At 46.4% G+C, this 18,367-nt stretch overlaps 1 protein-coding gene across 1 annotated transcript in view; it reads left to right on the top strand.

Moving 5' to 3' along the window:
* The window catches only part of LOC139534699 (procollagen C-endopeptidase enhancer 2-like), a 30,430-nt gene extending 12,832 nt beyond the window's left edge, over nt 1–17,598 (top strand). The window contains exons 3-9 of the mRNA XM_071334078.1: nt 10,979–11,237; nt 11,688–11,812; nt 12,941–13,077; nt 14,149–14,792; nt 15,011–15,091; nt 15,871–16,041; nt 17,137–17,598. Of these exons, the coding sequence (XP_071190179.1) occupies nt 10,979–11,237; nt 11,688–11,812; nt 12,941–13,077; nt 14,149–14,792; nt 15,011–15,091; nt 15,871–16,041; nt 17,137–17,267 (1,548 nt within the window). The 3' untranslated portion in view covers nt 17,268–17,598. The remainder of the gene's footprint in view (nt 1–10,978; nt 11,238–11,687; nt 11,813–12,940; nt 13,078–14,148; nt 14,793–15,010; nt 15,092–15,870; nt 16,042–17,136) is intronic.
* The last annotated feature ends 769 nt before the right edge of the window (nt 17,599–18,367 follow it).

Below are 18,367 nucleotides of genomic sequence, written 5' to 3'. Positions count from 1 at the left end.
CAGGGTGACTTGTTGCTCTAAAACACAGATTGATTTGGTGTTCAGTAATAAACCAGAGAGAGTGACTAAATCATTCAATATGGTTACTGGGCTATCTGATCATAATCTGACACTTATAGCCAGAAAGCTGTCTAAGAGCAGGTTTAACCTCTCTACTGAACAGGTTTAACCTCTCTACTGAACAGGTTTAACCTCTCTACTGAACAGGTTTAACCTCTCTACTGAACAGGTTTCACCTCTCTACTGAACAGGTTTCACCTCTCTACTGAACAGGTTTCACCTCTCTACTGAACAGGTTTCATCTCTCTACTGAACAGGTTTCACCTCTCTACTGAACAGGTTTAAACTCTCTACTGAACAGGTTTCACCTCTCTACTGAACAGGTTTAACCTCTCTACTGAACAGGTTTCACCTCTCTACTGAACAGGTTTAACCTCTCTACTGAACAGGTTTAACCTCTCTACTGAACAGGTTTCACCTCTCTACTGAACAGGTTTAACCTCTCTACTGAACAGGTTTCAACTCTACTGAACAGGTTTAACCTCTCTACTGAACAGGTTTCACCTCTCTACTGAACAGGTTTCACCTCTCTACTGAACAGGTTTCACCTCTCTACTGAACAGGTTTCACCTCTCTACTGAACAGGTTTCACCTCTCTACTGAACAGGTTTCACCTCTCTACTGAACAGGTTTCACCTCTCTACTGAACAGGTTTCACCTCTCTACTGAACAGGTTTAACCTCTCTACTGAACAGGTTTCACCTCTCTACTGAACAGGTTTCACCTCTCTACTGAACAGGTTTCACCTCTCTCCTGAACAGGTTTAACCTCTCTACTGAACAGGCTTCACCTCTCTACTGTTAGAAAGCCGGATCAACTCAGAATACCCAAGAGTGAAAAAAATATATTTTGAAAACGCAATTAAGGGAATTAACTGGAATGATCTCTTGTCCTATTTTCTATCACAATCCAGACTACAATAAATGGTTTCCTAAAGAAAATCAAATCCAAACCTGGCCTAAAGAGCACTCTTCCTTGGCTAAATGGAGAAATCTGGAAATGTATGTAAGAATGAGATTATGCTCTAAAAACAGCCCTAAAATCTAAATTAGAGCATGACAGATGTATGTTTACCATGTTGAGAAATAAGGAGATGAAAGAAATCAGACAGGCCAAGGCAAACTTTTTTATTAACATAACTGGTGAAGCAAAGGGAAATTCTAACTTGATCTGGGAGAATCTAAAAACGTTAACAGGGAAAGACCATGGTAACACTGCAAAAATACTAGAAATCCTGGCGAATAACAATCTAACACAGGATGCAGTCGAAATAGCAATAGCCTTCAATTCCTACTTTATTGACTCTGTCAGGGTACTGACACAGAACCCCTCCACTGGTTTCTTGGGCTCAGTGCTAGTAAATGATGCTCAACCTGTCTTCATCATAAGGGAGGTTTCTGAGTTAGAAGTGAACAAGGTGATTAGCTCACTAAATAGATATAAAGCCAAAGATGTGTTTGGGCTGGACTCTACCTTTCTTAAAAACTACAAAGAGTCACTCATTGGCCCCATTACTAAGGTCACCAACACATCTATTGGTCAGGTGGTCTCCAAGGGTCTGGAAGTCGGCCATAATAACGGCCATCTTTAAATCGGGTGATCCTGCTGACGTGAGTAACTACAGGCCCATTAGTATACTACCTGGGGTGTCGAAGGTTGTTGAAAAGTGTGTAGCAGAGCAACTGATTGCCCACCGCAACAACAGCCCCTTCACATTACACTCCATGCAGTTTGGCTTCAGAGCTAAACACTCCACAGAAACGGCCAACTGCTTTCTTCTGGAAAATGTGAAGTCCAAGATGGACAAAGGGGGCGTTGTTGGGGCTGTGTTTCTGGACCTAAGGAAGGCTTTTGATACTGTTAACCATGAGATTCTCATCACAAAATTGTCCAAGTTCAACTTTTCCCCCGATGCCTTGAGATGGATGAAATCTTACCTTGAAGGCAGAACTCAGTGTGTCAGAGTGAGCAATGAGCTGTCGCCCACTCTCAGCTGTGATGTGGGCGTGCCCCAAGGGTCAATACTGGGGCCCCTCCTGTTCAGCCTGCACATTAATGATCTGCCTTCTGTCTGTACTGAGTCTGAAGTTCAAATGTATGCAGATGATACAGTGATATATGTGCAAAGAGCAAACAACAAGCTGCACAAGAACTCACTACTGTAATGGTCCAGGTTACAAAGTAGCTCAGTGACTCACTACTGTAATGGTCCAGGTTACAAAGTGGCTCACTACTGTAATGGTCCAGGTTACAAAGTGGCTCAGTGACTCACTACTGTAATGGTCCAGGTTACAAAGTGGCTCAGTGACTCACTACTGTAATGGTCCAGGTTACAAAGTGGCTCAGTGACTCACTACTGTAATGGTCCAGGTTACAAAGTGGCTCAGTGATTCACTACTGTAATGGTCCAGGTTACAAAGTGACTCAGTGACTCACTACTGTAATGGTCCAGGTTACAAAGCGGCTCAGTGACTCAACTACTGTAGTGGTCCAGGTTACAAACTGGCTCAGTGACTCACTACTGTAATGGTCCAGGTTACAAAGTGGCTCAGTGACTCACTACTGTAGTGGTCCAGGTTACAAACTGGCTCAGTGACTCACTACTGTAATGGTCCAGGTTACAAAGTGGCTCAGTGACTCACTACTGTAATGGTCCAGGTTACAAAGTGACTCAGTGACTCACTACTGTAATGGTCCAGGTTACAAAGTGACTCAGTGACTCACTACTGTAATGGTCCAGGTTACAAAGTGGCTCAGTGACTCAACTACTGTAATGGTCCAGGTTACAAAGTGGCTCAGTGACTCACTACTGTAATGGTCCAGGTTACAAAGTGGCTCAGTGACTCAACTACTGTAATGGTCCAGGTTACAAAGTGACTCACTACTGTAATGGTCCAGGTTACAAAGTGGCTCAGTGACTCACTACTGTAATGGTCCAGGTTACAAAGTGACTCAGTGACTCACTACTGTAATGGTCCAGGTTACAAAGTGGCTCAGTGACTCACTACTGTAATGGTCCAGGTTACAAAGTGGCTCAGTGACTCACTACTGTAATGGTCCAGGTTACAAAGTGACTCAGTGACTCACTACTGTAATGGTCCAGGTTACAAAGTGGCTCAGTGACTCACTACTGTAATGGTCCAGGTTACAAAGTGGCTCAGTGACTCAACTACTGTAATGGTCCAGGTTACAAAGTGGCTCAGTGACTCACTACTGTAATGGTCCAGGTTACAAAGTGGCTCAGTGACTCAACTACTGTAATGGTCCAGGTTACAAAGTAACTCAGTGACTCACTACTGTAATGGTCCAGGTTACAAAGTGACTCAGTGACTCACTACTGTAATGGTCCAGGTTACAAAGTGGCTCAGTGACTCACTACTGTAATGGTCCAGGTTACAAAGTGACTCACTACTGTAATGGTCCAGGTTACAAAGTGGCTCAGTGACTCACTACTGTAATGGTCCAGGTTACAAAGTGGCTCAGTGACTCACTACTGTAGTGGTCCAGGTTACAAAGTGGCTCAGTGACTCACTACTGTAATGGTCCAGGTTACAAAGTGGCTCAGTGACTCACTACTGTAATGGTCCAGGTTACAAAGTGGCTCAGTGACTCACTACTGTAATGGTCCAGGTTACCAAGTGGCTCAGTGACTCACTACTGTAATGGTCCAGGTTACAAAGTGACTCACTACTGTAATGGTCCAGGTTACAAAGTGGCTCAGTGACTCACTACTGTAATGGTCCAGGTTACAAAGTGACTCACTACTGTAATGGTCCAGGTTACAAAGTGGCTCAGTGACTCACTACTGTAGTGGTCCAGGTTACAAAGTGGCTCAGTGACTCACTACTGTAATGGTCCAGGTTACAAAGTGGCTCAGTGACTCACTACTGTAATGGTCCAGGTTACAAAGTGGCTCAGTGACTCACTACTGTAATGGTCCAGGTTACAAAGTGGCTCAGTGACTCACTACTGTAATGGTCCAGGTTACAAAGTGGCTCAGTGACTCACTACTGTAATGGTCCAGGTTACAAAGTGGCTCAGTGACTCACTACTGTAATGGTCCAGGTTACAAAGTGGCTCAGTGACTCACTACTGTAATGGTCCAGGTTACAAAGTGACTCAGTGACTCACTACTGTAATGGTCCAGGTTACAAAGTGACTCAGTGACTCACTACTGTAATGGTCCAGGTTACAAAGTGGCTCAGTGACTCACTACTGTAATGGTCCAGGTTACAAAGTGGCTCAGTGACTCACTACTGTAATGGTCCAGGTTACAAAGTGGCTCAGTGACTCACTACTGTAATGGTCCAGGTTACAAAGTGGCTCAGTGACTCACTACTGTAATGGTCCAGGTTACAAAGTGGCTCAGTGACTCACTACTGTAATGGTCCAGGTTACAAAGTGGCTCAGTGACTCACTACTGTAATGGTCCAGGTTACAAAGTGGCTCAGTGACTCACTACTGTAATGGTCCAGGTTACAAAGTGGCTCAGTGACTCACTACTGTAATGGTCCAGGTTACAAAGTGACTCAGTGACTCACTACTGTAATGGTCCAGGTTACAAAGTGGCTCAGTGACTCACTACTGTAATGGTCCAGGTTACAAAGTGGCTCAGTGACTCACTACTGTAATGGTCCAGGTTACAAAGTGGCTCAGTGACTCACTACTGTAATGGTCCAGGTTACAAAGTGGCTCAGTGACTCACTACTGTAATGGTCCAGGTTACAAAGTGGCTCAGTGACTCACTACTGTAATGGTCCAGGTTACAAAGTGGCTCAGTGACTCACTACTGTAATGGTCCAGGTTACAAAGTGGCTCAGTGACTCACTACTGTAATGGTCCAGGTTACAAAGTGGCTCAGTGACTCACTACTGTAATGGTCCAGGTTACAAAGTGGCTCAGTGACTCACTACTGTAATGGTCCAGGTTACAAAGTGGCTCAGTGACTCACTACTGTAATGGTCCAGGTTACAAAGTGGCTCAGTGACTCACTACTGTAATGGTCCAGGTTACAAAGTGGCTCAGTGACTCACTACTGTAATGGTCCAGGTTACAAAGTGGCTCAGTGACTCACTACTGTAATGGTCCAGGTTACAAAGTGGCTCAGTGACTCACTACTGTAATGGTCCAGGTTACAAAGTGACTCAGTGACTCACTACTGTAATGGTCCAGGTTACAAAGTGGCTCAGTGACTCACTACTGTAATGGTCCAGGTTACAAAGTGACTCAGTGACTCACTACTGTAATGGTCCAGGTTACAAAGTGGCTCAGTGACTCACTACTGTAATGGTCCAGGTTACAAAGTGACTCAGTGACTCACTACTGTAATGGTCCAGGTTACAAAGTGGCTCAGTGACTCACTACTGTAATGGTCCAGGTTACAAAGTGGCTCAGTGACTCACTACTGTAATGGTCCAGGTTACAAAGTGACTCAGTGACTCACTACTGTAATGGTCCAGGTTACAAAGTGGCTCAGTGACTCACTACTGTAATGGTCCAGGTTACAAAGTGGCTCAGTGACTCACTACTGTAATGGTCCAGGTTACAAAGTGGCTCAGTGACTCACTACTGTAATGGTCCAGGTTACAAAGTGGCTCAGTGACTCACTACTGTAATGGTCCAGGTTACCAAGTGACTCAGTGACTCACTACTGTAATGGTCCAGGTTACAAAGTGGCTCAGTGACTCACTACTGTAATGGTCCAGGTTACAAAGTGGCTCAGTGACTCACTACTGTAATGGTCCAGGTTACAAAGTGACTCAGTGACTCACTACTGTAATGGTCCAGGTTACAAAGTGGCTCAGTGACTCACTACTGTAATGGTCCAGGTTACAAAGTGGCTCAGTGACTCACTACTGTAGTGGTCCAGGTTACAAAGTGACTCAGTGACTCACTACTGTAATGGTCCAGGTTACAAAGTGGCTCAGTGACTCACTACTGTAATGGTCCAGGTTACAAAGTGGCTCAGTGACTCACTACTGTAATGGTCCAGGTTACAAAGTGGCTCAGTGACTCACTACTGTAATGGTCCAGGTTACAAAGTGGCTCAGTGACTCACTACTGTAGTGGTCCAGGTTACAAAGTGACTCAGTGACTCACTACTGTAATGGTCCAGGTTACAAAGTGGCTCAGTGACTCACTACTGTAATGGTCCAGGTTACAAAGTGACTCAGTGACTCACTACTGTAATGGTCCAGGTTACAAAGTGGCTCAGTGACTCACTACTGTAATGGTCCAGGTTACAAAGTGGCTCAGTGACTCACTACTGTAATGGTCCAGGTTACAAAGTGGCTCAGTGACTCACTACTGTAATGGTCCAGGTTACAAAGTGGCTCAGTGACTCACTACTGTAATGGTCCAGGTTACAAAGTGGCTCAGTGACTCACTACTGTAATGGTCCAGGTTACAAAGTGACTCAGTGACTCACTACTGTAATGGTCCAGGTTACAAAGTGGCTCAGTGACTCACTACTGTAATGGTCCAGGTTACAAAGTGACTCAGTGACTCACTACTGTAATGGTCCAGGTTACAAAGTGACTCAGTGACTCACTACTGTAATGGTCCAGGTTACAAAGTGACTCAGTGACTCACTACTGTAATGGTCCAGGTTACAAAGTGGCTCAGTGACTCACTACTGTAATGGTCCAGGTTACAAAGTGGCTCAGTGACTCACTACTGTAATGGTCCAGGTTACAAAGTGGCTCAGTGACTCACTACTGTAATGGTCCAGGTTACAAAGTGGCTCAGTGACTCACTACTGTAATGGTCCAGGTTACAAAGTGACTCAGTGACTCACTACTGTAATGGTCCAGGTTACAAAGTGGCTCAGTGACTCACTACTGTAATGGTCCAGGTTACAAAGTGACTCAGTGACTCACTACTGTAATGGTCCAGGTTACAAAGTGACTCAGTGACTCACTACTGTAATGGTCCAGGTTACAAAGTGACTCAGTGACTCACTACTGTAATGGTCCAGGTTACAAAGTGACTCAGTGACTCACTACTGTAATGGTCCAGGTTACAAAGTGACTCAGTGACTCACTACTGTAATGGTCCAGGTTACAAAGTGGCTCAGTGACTCACTACTGTAATGGTCCAGGTTACAAAGTGACTCAGTGACTCACTACTGTAATGGTCCAGGTTACAAAGTGGCTCAGTGACTCACTACTGTAATGGTCCAGGTTACAAAGTGGCTCAGTGACTCACTACTGTAATGGTCCAGGTTACAAAGTGACTCAGTGACTCACTACTGTAGTGGTCCAGGTTACAAAGTGGCTCAGTGACTCACTACTGTAATGGTCCAGGTTACAAAGTGACTCAGTGACTCACTACTGTAATGGTCCAGGTTACAAAGTGACTCAGTGACTCACTACTGTAATGGTCCAGGTTACAAAGTGACTCAGTGACTCACTACTGTAGTGGTCCAGGTTACAAAGTGGCTCAGTGACTCACTACTGTAATGGTCCAGGTTACAAAGTGACTCAGTGACTCACTACTGTAATGGTCCAGGTTACAAAGTGACTCAGTGACTCACTACTGTAATGGTCCAGGTTACAAAGTGACTCAGTGACTCACTACTGTAATGGTCCAGGTTACAAAGTGGCTCAGTGACTCACTACTGTAATGGTCCAGGTTACAAAGTGACTCAGTGACTCACTACTGTAATGGTCCAGGTTACAAAGTGACTCAGTGACTCACTACTGTAATGGTCCAGGTTACAAAGTGACTCAGTGACTCACTACTGTAGTGGTCCAGGTTACAAAGTGACTCAGTGACTCACTACTGTAATGGTCCAGGTTACAAAGTGGCTCAGTGACTCACTACTGTAATGGTCCAGGTTACAAAGTGACTCAGTGACTCACTACTGTAGTGGTCCAGGTTACAAAGTGACTCAGTGACTCACTACTGTAATGGTCCAGGTTACAAAGTGACTCAGTGACTCACTACTGTAATGGTCCAGGTTACAACGTGACTCAGTGACTCACTACTGTAATGGTCCAGGTTACAAAGTGACTCAGTGACTCACTACTGTAATGGTCCAGGTTACAAAGTGGCTCAGTGACTCATCTTTGCATCTCAATGTGAAAAAACTGTCTTTATGTTCTTCACAAAGAGGACTGATGCTACTGAGCCAGATGTTTGTGTGTCAGGGGAGAAGCTCCAGGTGGTATCTGATGCTACTGAGCCAGATGTTTGTGTGTCAGGGGAGAAGCTCCAGGTGGTATCTGATGCTACTGAGCCAGATGTTTGTGTGTCAGGGGAGAAGCTCCAGGTGGTATCTGATGCTACTGAGCCAGATGTTTGTGTGTCAGGGGAGAAGCTCCAGGTGGTATCTGATGCTACTGAGCCAGATGTTTGTGTGTCAGGGGAGAAGCTCCAGGTGGTATCTGATGCTACTGAGCCAGATGTCTGTGTGTCAGGGGAGAAGCTCCAGGTGGTATCTGATGCTACTGAGCCAGATGTCTGTGTGTCAGGGGAGAAGCTCCAGGTGGTATCTGATGCTACTGAGCCAGATGTCTGTGTGTCAGGGGAGAAGCTCCAGGTGGTATCTGATGCTACTGAGCCAGATGTTTGTGTGTCAGGGGAGAAGCTCCAGGTGGTATCTGATGCTACTGAGCCAGATGTCTGTGTGTCAGGGGAGAAGCTCCAGGTCGTATCTGATGCTACTGAGCCAGATGTCTGTGTGTCAGGGGAGAAGCTCCAGGTGGTATCTGATGCTACTGAGCCAGATGTTTGTGTGTCAGGGGAGAAGCTCCAGGTGGTATCTGATGCTACTGAGCCAGATGTCTGTGTGTCAGGGCAGAAGCTCCAGGTGGTATCTGATGCTACTGAGCCAGATGTTTGTGTGTCAGGGGAGAAGCTCCAGGTGGTATCTGATGCTACTGAGCCAGATGTTTGTGTGTCAGGGCAGAAGCTCCAGGTGGTATCTGATGCTACTGAGCCAGATGTTTGTGTGTCAGGGGAGAAGCTCCAGGTGGTATCTGATGCTACTGAGCCAGATGTTTGTGTGTCAGGGCAGAAGCTCCAGCTGGTATCTGATGCTACTGAGCCAGATGTTTGTGTGTCAGGGGAGAAGCTCCAGGTGGTATCTGATGCTACTGAGCCAGATGTTTGTGTGTCAGGGCAGAAGCTCCAGCTGGTATCTGATGCTACTGAGCCAGATGTTTGTGTGTCAGGGGAGAAGCTCCAGGTGGTATCTGATGCTACTGAGCCAGATGTTTGTGTGTCAGGGGAGAAGCTCCAGGTGGTATCTGATGCTACTGAGCCAGATGTTTGTGTGTCAGGGCAGAAGCTCCAGCTGGTATCTGATGCTACTGAGCCAGATGTTTGTGTGTCAGGGGAGAAGCTCCAGGTGGTATCTGATGCTACTGAGCCAGATGTCTGTGTGTCAGGGCAGAAGCTCCAGCTGGTATCTGATGCTACTGAGCCAGATGTCTGTGTGTCAGGGCAGAAGCTCCAGGTGGTATCTGATGCTACTGAGCCAGATGTCTGTGTGTCAGGGCAGAAGCTCCAGGTGGTATCTGATGCTACTGAGCCAGATGTCTGTGTGTCAGGGGAGAAGCTCCAGGTGGTATCTGATGCTACTGAACCAGATGTCTGTGTGTCAGGGGAGAAGCTCCAGGTGGTATCTGATGCTACTGAGCCAGATGTCTGTGTGTCAGGGCAGAAGCTCCAAGTGGTATCTGATTTTAAGTACCTTGGAATCATACTTGATTCCAACCTCTCTTTTAAAAAGAAGGTGAAAAAGGTAACTCAAATAACCAAATTCAACCTAGCTAATTTCCGATTTATACGAAATTGTTTGACTACAGAGGTAGCAAAACTGTACTTCAAATCTATGATACTCCCCCACTTAACATACTGCTTGACTAGTTGGGCCCAATCTCGCTGTACCACATTAAAACCTATTCAGTATGTCTACAAACAGGCTCTCAAAGTGATTGATAGGAAGCCCAATAGCCATCATCACTGTTACATCCTCAGAAAGCATGAGCTCCTGAGTTGGGAAAATCTTGTGCAATACACTGACGCATGTCTTGTATTCAAGATCCTAAATGGCCTGGCTCCCCCTCCACTCAGTACTTTTGTTAAACAGAAAACCCAAACATATGGCAGCAGATCCACAAGGTCTGCCATGAGAGGTGACTGTATAGTTCCCTTTTAAGGAAAAGCACCTTTAGTAAATCTGCTTTCTCTGTGAGAGCTTCCCATGTCTGGAATACACTGCCATCAGACACACATAACTGCACCACATATCACACTTTCACAAAAAACATGAAGACATGGCTAAAGGTCAATCAGATTTGTGAACATAATCTCTAGCTGTGTATTGCCGCTTTCCATGTTGTCTGTTGTCTGTAGCTTGTGAGGTGTGGAAACACTTTGTTGCTTTTATGGATTTTGTCTTGCTGCTTTTTTGTGCCATGTTTCTCTGTCTGCATGCTACGTGTTACTTGTTCTATGTTTCTCTGTCTGCATGCTACGTGTTACTTGTCCTATGTTGCTCTGTCTGTATGCTACGTGTTACTTGTCCTATGTTGCTCTGTCTGCATGCTACGTGTTACTTGTCCTATGTTGCTCTGTCTGCATGCTACGTGTTAGTTGTCCTATGTTGCTCTGTCTGTATGTTGTGTCTTGCTTGTCCTATGTTGCTCTGTCTGTATGTTGTGTCTTGCTTGTCCTATGTTGCTCTGCGTGTGCTCACTGCTCATTGATTGTCTATATTGTAATTGTTTTTAATAACCTGCCCAGGGACTGAGGTTGAAAATTAGCCGGCTGGCTAAAACCGGCACTTTTACTGAAACGTTGATTTAATGTTCACTGTCCCTGTAAAAATAAAAATAAACTCAAACCAATAAAATGGTATAAAATAGCCTCTGACATTTAGCCCCTCACATCTACATCCCATAATACCCAGGTCCCCGAGGGCCACGTCGTCATGCTCTCCTTCCGCATGTTTGACCTGGAGGCCGACCCCACCTGTCGCTATGACTACCTGGACGTGTACAACGGCCACTTGCACACGATGCAGAAGCTGGGGAGGTTCTGCGGGACGTTCCGACCCGGGGCTCTCATCTCTACCTCCAACACCATGATGCTGGAGATGGTGTCTGATAGCAGTACAGGAGGACGGGGGTTTGCCGCCCACTACCAAGGAGGGAAACCACACATGGACGGTGAGATGTGATTATTGATAATATGGTCTCATAGACAGATGTGATTATTGATAATATGGTCTCATAGACAGAGAGATGTGATTATTGATAATATGGTCTCATAGACAGTGAGATGTGATTATTGATAATATGGTCTCATAGACAGTGAGATGTGATTATTGATACTATGGTCTCATAGACAGTGAGTCTGTCTCTATTTATAGTGTCCGTCTCTCTCTCTCTCTTTCTGTCACTCTGTCTCTGTCTCTCTCTCTGTGTCTCTGTGTCTCTGTCTCTGTCTCTGTCTCTCTCTCTCTCTCTCTCTCTCTCTCTCTCTCTCTCTCTCTCTCTCTCTCTCTCTCTCTCTCTCTCTCTCTCTCTCTCTCTCTCTCTCTCTCTCTCTCTCTCTCTCTCTCTCTCTCTCTCTCTCTCTCTCTCTCTCTGTCTCTCTCTGTGTCTGTCTCTCCTCAGAGAATCAGTTCTGTGGGGGTAGACTAACGAAGGCTCAGGGTTCAGTCAAGACGCCCAACTGGCCCAACTCAGATTACCCAGCAGGCATCAGCTGCTCCTGGCACATCTCCGTGGAGCCCAGCAATGTCAGGGCTCAACCAATCCCGACACAGCATCAGCAGCACACCTCCACCAATCACAACACAGCATCAGTAGCACACCTCCACCAATCACAACACAGCATCAGCAGCACACCTCCACCAATCACAACACAGCATCAGCAGCACACCTCCACCAATCACAACACAGCATCAGCAGCACACCTCCACCAATCACAACACAGCATCAGCAGCACACCTCCACCAATCACAACACAGCATCAGCAGCACACCTCCACCAATCACAACACAGCATCAGCAGCATATCATTTCACCTTATTTGAGGTTCTGAAAGACACTTAACGGCCATCGTTAGAGACAGCTCTGGAAGCTTAAGTTACGGGAGTAGATGTGTGTGTGTGTGTGTGTGTGTGTGTGTGTGTGTGTGTGTGTGTGTGTGTGTGTGTGTGTGTGTGTGTGTGTGTGTGTGTGCGCGTGTGCGTGCGCGAGTGTGTGTGCGTGCGTGTCCCCTGACTGCGGTCCTGTGACGTGTGCAAATGAAAGGCTTCATTGAAGGAGTAGGGCGTGTACATGTTTGCCGAGAGAGAGAGGCAGAGAGAGGGAGAGAGGCAGAGAGAGGGAGAGAGGCAGAGAGAGAGAGAGAGAGGCAGAGAGAGAGAGAGAGAGGGAGAGGCAGAGAGAGAGAGAGAGAGAGAGAGAGAGAGAGAGAGAGAGAGAGAGAGAGAGAGAGAGAGAGAGAGAGAGAGAGAGAGAGAGAGGCAGAGAGAGAGAGAGGCAGAGAGAGAGAGAGGCAGAGAGAGAGAGAGAGAGAGAGAGAGAGAGAGAGAGAGAGAGAGAGAGAGAGAGAGAGAGTAAATGCCCCTCTGTATTCTAAATGTCAGCGCCGACCAGCTCCCTTCACTCTACATTACAGTGCAAGAATTATGAATAACAAGAAGCAACTACAGTGACACATAACTAAAACCTGTCATGACCTTAGAGTTCTGAGCTCATATCTGTCAAAAGATGATTCTGAGATAAATGGCTTTGAAGTTCCAACACTCATTGGTTGACCAATTTCCATCTTGTGTAACTTAACATGATTTGGGTTATGTAAGGATGGTTCATTTCTTGTGAAAGTCCGTTGTGACATTGTGACTGGTTGTGTTTTCCTAGGTGATCGAGGTCAAGTTTGTGAAGTTGGATATAGAGGCTGACACGTACTGTCGCTATGACTACGTGGCATTCTTTAATGGGGGTGAGAGGGACGACTCGCGGCGCATTGGGAAGTACTGTGGTGACAGGGTACCAGGGTCAGAAAATGTTCTTACGATGTTACTGAAATGTTTATCAAATGTTGTTACATTTTCACTTAGATTTGTAAAACTTTTCACTAATATCAAAAGGATTTTTCAAAATCTACCACGGCTCTCTCTCGTCACTCTCATTCCCTTCGCTATTCACTCTTCCCTCTTCCCCTCCTCTCTCATCCCCTCTTCTCTCTTTCCCTTCCTTTTCCTCTCTTCTCTCTTTCCCCTCCTCTTCCTCTCCGCTCTCTTTCCCCTCTTGCTCTCCTCTTTCCCTTCCTCTTCTACTCCTCTCTCTTCCCCTCTTCTTCCTACTCTCTTCCCCTCCTCTTCCTCCTCTCTCTTTCCCCTCTTCCTCTCCTCTCTCTTTCCCCTCCTCTCTCTTTCCCCTCCTCTTCCTCTCCTTTCTCTTTCCCCTCCTCTTCCTCTCCTCTCTCTTTCCCCTCCTCTTCCCCTCCTCTCTCTTTCCCCTCCTCTTCCCCTCCTCTCTCTTTCCCCTCCTCTTCCTCTCCTCTCTCTTTCCCCTCCTTTTCCTCTCCTCCTCTCTCTTTCCCCTCCTCTTCCTCTCCTCTCTCTTTCCCCTCCTCTTCCTCTCCTCCTCTCTCTTTCCCCTCCTCTTCCTCTCCTCTCTCTCTCCCCTCTTCTTCCTCTCCTCTCTCTTTCCCCTCCTCTTCCTCTCCTCCTCTCTCTTTCCCCTCCTCTTCCTCTCCTTTCTCTTTCCCCTCCTCTTCCTCTCCTCTCTCTCTCCCCTCTTCTTCCTCTCCTCTCTCTTTCCCCTCCTCTTCCTCTCCTCTCTCTCTTTCTCCTCCTCTTCCTCTCCTTTCTCTTTCCCCTCCTCTTCCTCTCCTCTCTCTTTCCTCTCCTCTCTCTTTCCCCTCCTCTTCCTCTCCTCTCTCTTTCCCCTCCTCTTCCTCTCCTCTCTCTTTCCCCTCCTCTTCCTCTCCTTTCTCTTTCCCCTCCTCTTCCTCTCCTCTCTCTCTTTCCCCTCCTCTTCCTTTCCTCTCTCTTTCCCCTCCTCTTCCTCTCCTCTCTCTCTTTCTCCTCTCCTCTCCTCCATTCCCTCCACCCCTCTTACAGGACCCTAGTGACCAATGGGAACGAGCTCCTGGTGCAGTTTGTGTCTGACCTCAGTGTGACCTCCAACGGCTTCATGGCCCACTACTCCAGCGTGCCGCGGGGTTCCCGGACGCCCTCCTCCGGGGAAGACAACGTCCATGGGTCTCGGGTCACCGCAACACCCCAGAAACCAACCTCCAAGCTGACCAAACCAGCCCGGAACACTCCTAAACCCAAGCCAGCCATCAGGGCCAAGCCCACCCCAAAACCAGCCGTCAGACCTGGGGTAAGGATACCAGTGAAGCCTCCACCACGTAAGCCTACAGCCAAGCCCGGAGTCAGACCCATACCTACCCCTAAACCTGGTACCAAGGCTAAACCAACCACTAAACCTGGTACCAAGGCTAAACCAACCCCTAAACCTGGTACCAAGGTTAAACCAACCCCTAAACCTGGTACCAAGGCTAAACCAACCCCTAAACCTGGTACCAAGGTGAAATCCAAGCCCACACCAAAACCAGGGGCCAAAACAGTGAAACCAATTAAGAAACCCTTCTCTAAGCCTGGAGCCAAGCCCACACCTGAACCAGGGACTAAAACCACAGCCAAGCGTGGACCGAGCCGGACTAAGACTGTGACTAAGAAACCTGTCGTGAGCAAGAAACGTGAGTTACAGTCTGATGAGGGAACAACTGTTTGATACTGCACTGTGATTGTTACTGCTGCTTTTCAGACATTTTGTTTTGAAATAACAGTGTGTGTGTGTGTGTGTGTGTGTGTGTGTGTGTGTGTGTGTGTGTGTGTGTGTGTGTGTGTGTGTGTGTGTGTGTGTGTGTGTGTGTGTGTGTGTGTGTGTGTGTGTGTGTGTGTGTGTATTTTGTAGCCCTACCGATGAATCAGCTGTGTACCGTGGCTTGTAAGAGGACAGGAACACTCCAATCCAACTTCTGCCCTAATGATTTCGGTGAGTCACACTCTCTACCCCTCTTCTTACGGTCTATCTTTTTGGTTCTCCCTGTCTTCCCTAATGATTTCATTCCTCCCTCTCTCTCTCTCTCTCCCTGTTTCTCTCTCTCTCGCTCCGTGTCTCTCTCTCCCTCTATCTCACATGTTCGTTGGCATGGTTTGAAGTTGCTATCTTGGTTGTCATAGCTACAGTATTTGTGCTAGTAGATTGGTATGTGATCTGCATGGGCACAGTTTAATGGTAGACAGGAAGAAGACACAGCACTTAGAACAATTATTCTAAATGACTCAAAACAAGGTCCTGCGGGGAAATCTTTCTCTCTCTCTCCCTCCCTCCCTCCCCCCCTCTCCCTCCCTCCCTCCCTCTCTCGCTCTCTCTCCCTCTCTCCCTCTCTGTCCCTGTCTCTCCCTCCCTCCCCTCTCTCTCTCTCGCTCTCTCTCCCTCCCTCCCTGTCTCTCTCCCTCCCTCTCTCTCTCCCTCCCTCTCTCTCTCTCTCCCTCCCTGTCTCTCTCTCCCTGTCTCTCTCTCACTCTGCCATTCTCAGATTTTAACAAACACCAAATAATAGCCATAGGAAAATGTTTGTCACAAGCCTTGATATGACAATAATATCTTAATCCCTCACAGAGAAGGAAGTGGGATGAGTGAGTCAGAATGTACAAACCACCGAAATAGAATCCTGGTGTCCTGTTTCAACCCCTCCCACTTGGTATCTTACTCCATCACCCCCCCACCCACCCACCCCTCCCTCTCCTATCCTCTCTCCCAACTCCCAGTGATCACAGGGAAGGTGACATCCTTGGTCCCAGGCCCTAGAGGCAGTGTGACTGTGGATGTGTCTCTCATCAAGTCCTATAAGAGTGGCCGCATGGCCATCATCAAATCAGGACCAGCCATGTCCGTCAAACTCACCTCCAACTGCAGGAATTGCCCCAGCCTACGCAAAGGTATGTACTGTCTCACATACACTGACTATACCAAACATTAGGAACACCTTCATAATATTGAGTTGCACCCCATCCCCCCCAGTCCCCCATCCTTTTAGCCCTCAGAACAGTCTCAGTTCATCGGGTCATGGACTCTACAAGGTGTTGAAAGCGTTCCACAGGGATGCTGGCTCATGTTGACTCCAATGCTTCCCACAGTTGTGTCAAATTGGCTGGATGGCCTTTGGGTGGTGGACCATTCTTGATACACACAGGAAACTGTTGATTGTGGAAAAACCCAGCAGCGTTGCAGTTCTTGACACAAACCGGTGCGCCTGGCACCTACTACCACACCCTGTTCAAAGGCACTTATTAAATATTTTGTCTCGCCCATTCACCCTCTGAATGGCACACATACACAATCCATGTGTCAATTGTCTTGAGGCTTTAAAATCCTTCTTTAACCTGTCTCCTCCCCTTCATCTACACTTGATTGAAGTGGATTTAACAAGTGACATCAATAAGGGATCATAGCTTTCACCTGAATTAACCTGGTCAGTCTATGTCATGGAAAGAGCAGGTGTTCATAATGTTTTGTACACTCAGTGTACATCTGACACACACACACACACACACACACACACACACACACACACACACACACACACACACACACACAACTGAGTAGAACATTAGCTTCTTCCTGTAACTGTCTGGCATATTTGGTGGATGGACTAATTCAGGGTTTCTCAAACTCGGTCCCGGGGCCCCACCTGGGTGCACGTTCCGGTTTTTGTCCTAGCTGATTCAAATAATCAAAGCTTGATGATCAGTTGGTTATTTGAATAAGCTGTGTAGTTCTAGGGGGGATCCCAGGACCAAGTTTGGGAAACCATGGACTAATTGACTGATTAGTAAATTGGTTAATTCATTAATTTGTTCATTCATTCATCTACCCATCCATCCATTCAGTTATGAATTCCTTAATTCATTAATCTATCAATCAATTCATTAATTTATTAATTGATTAATCTATCTATCTATCGATCAATTTATTTATTAATTAATTGATTCATTCATTAATCTATCCATTAATTTATTCATTCATTCATTCAGGAGCGAACTACGTGCTGATGGGCAAGGTGGATGTGCAGGGGCGCGGCCTTCTCAACCCCTCCAGCTTCGCTCTCCTGTACAAGGCGGTCCACGCCAAAGCACTGGCCAATCTCGCCCGCCAATCATGCTGATCTTACAGCCCAGTCCACCAATCACAGAGTGGGAAACCTGCCATTCCTCCGACTGTACCACTACCAACCAACAACTACACAACAACTGTCCAAATATGAAAATATGAAAAACTAATTCTAAACGAGCGAATCAAAATGATTCAAAATGAGGACCAACGACCAAAGATGGTTTCCGTAAGTTTAGGGGTACGGGGCTAACCATTACGTACAGTGTTGAAAATCTTTTTATGTTGTCGTATTGCTATTTCGTATTTTTATACACTCAGATATACTTCTTTGTATTTGTATGTAAATTGTGATATTTCTGTGAATAAAGGATGTATATCGCAAAGGTTAGATTATTTTGTGTGTTACGTCAAAGTTAAATTTTCTTAAACTAAAACATCGGTAAACGCCTATGGCTCATCATCAGCTGCAGCACTTTCCCCATCAGGTAGCCTAGTGGTTAGAGCGTTGGGTCAGTATCTGAAAGGTTGCCGGGTCGAATCTCCCCGAGAAAGACAAGGTAAAAAACCTGTCATTCTGCCACTTCGGAAGACACATTTCAGTTGAATACATTCAGTTGACCCTTTCCCCATTGAATACATTCAGTTGACCCTTTCCCCATTGAATACATTCAGTTGACTAGGTATCTCCCCTTTCCCCATTGAATACATTCAGTTGACTAGGTATCTCCCCTTTCCCCATTGAATACATTCAGTTGACCCTTTCCCCATTGAATACATTCAGTTGACTAGGTATCTCCCCTTTCCCCATTGAATACATTCAGTTGACTAGGTATCTCCCCTTTCCCCATTGAATACATTCAGTTGACTAGGTATCTCCCCTTTCCCCATTGAATACATTCAGTTGACTAGGTATCTCCCCTTTCCCCATTGAATACATTCAGTTGACTAGGTATCTCCCCTTTCCCCATTGAATACATTCAGTTGACTAGGTATCTCCCCTTTCCCCATTGAATACATTCAGTTGACTAGGTATCTCCCCTTTCCCCATTGAATACATTCAGTTGACTAGGTATCTCCCCTTTCCCCATTGAATACATTCAGTTGACTAGGTATCTCCCCTTTCCCCATTGAATACATTCAGTTGACTAGGTA

Source organism: Salvelinus alpinus, chromosome 11 (assembly GCF_045679555.1).
Source record: "Salvelinus alpinus chromosome 11, SLU_Salpinus.1, whole genome shotgun sequence".
NCBI lineage: Eukaryota > Metazoa > Chordata > Actinopteri > Salmoniformes > Salmonidae > Salvelinus > Salvelinus alpinus.
This window is presented reverse-complemented; position numbering and strand designations above follow the sequence as displayed.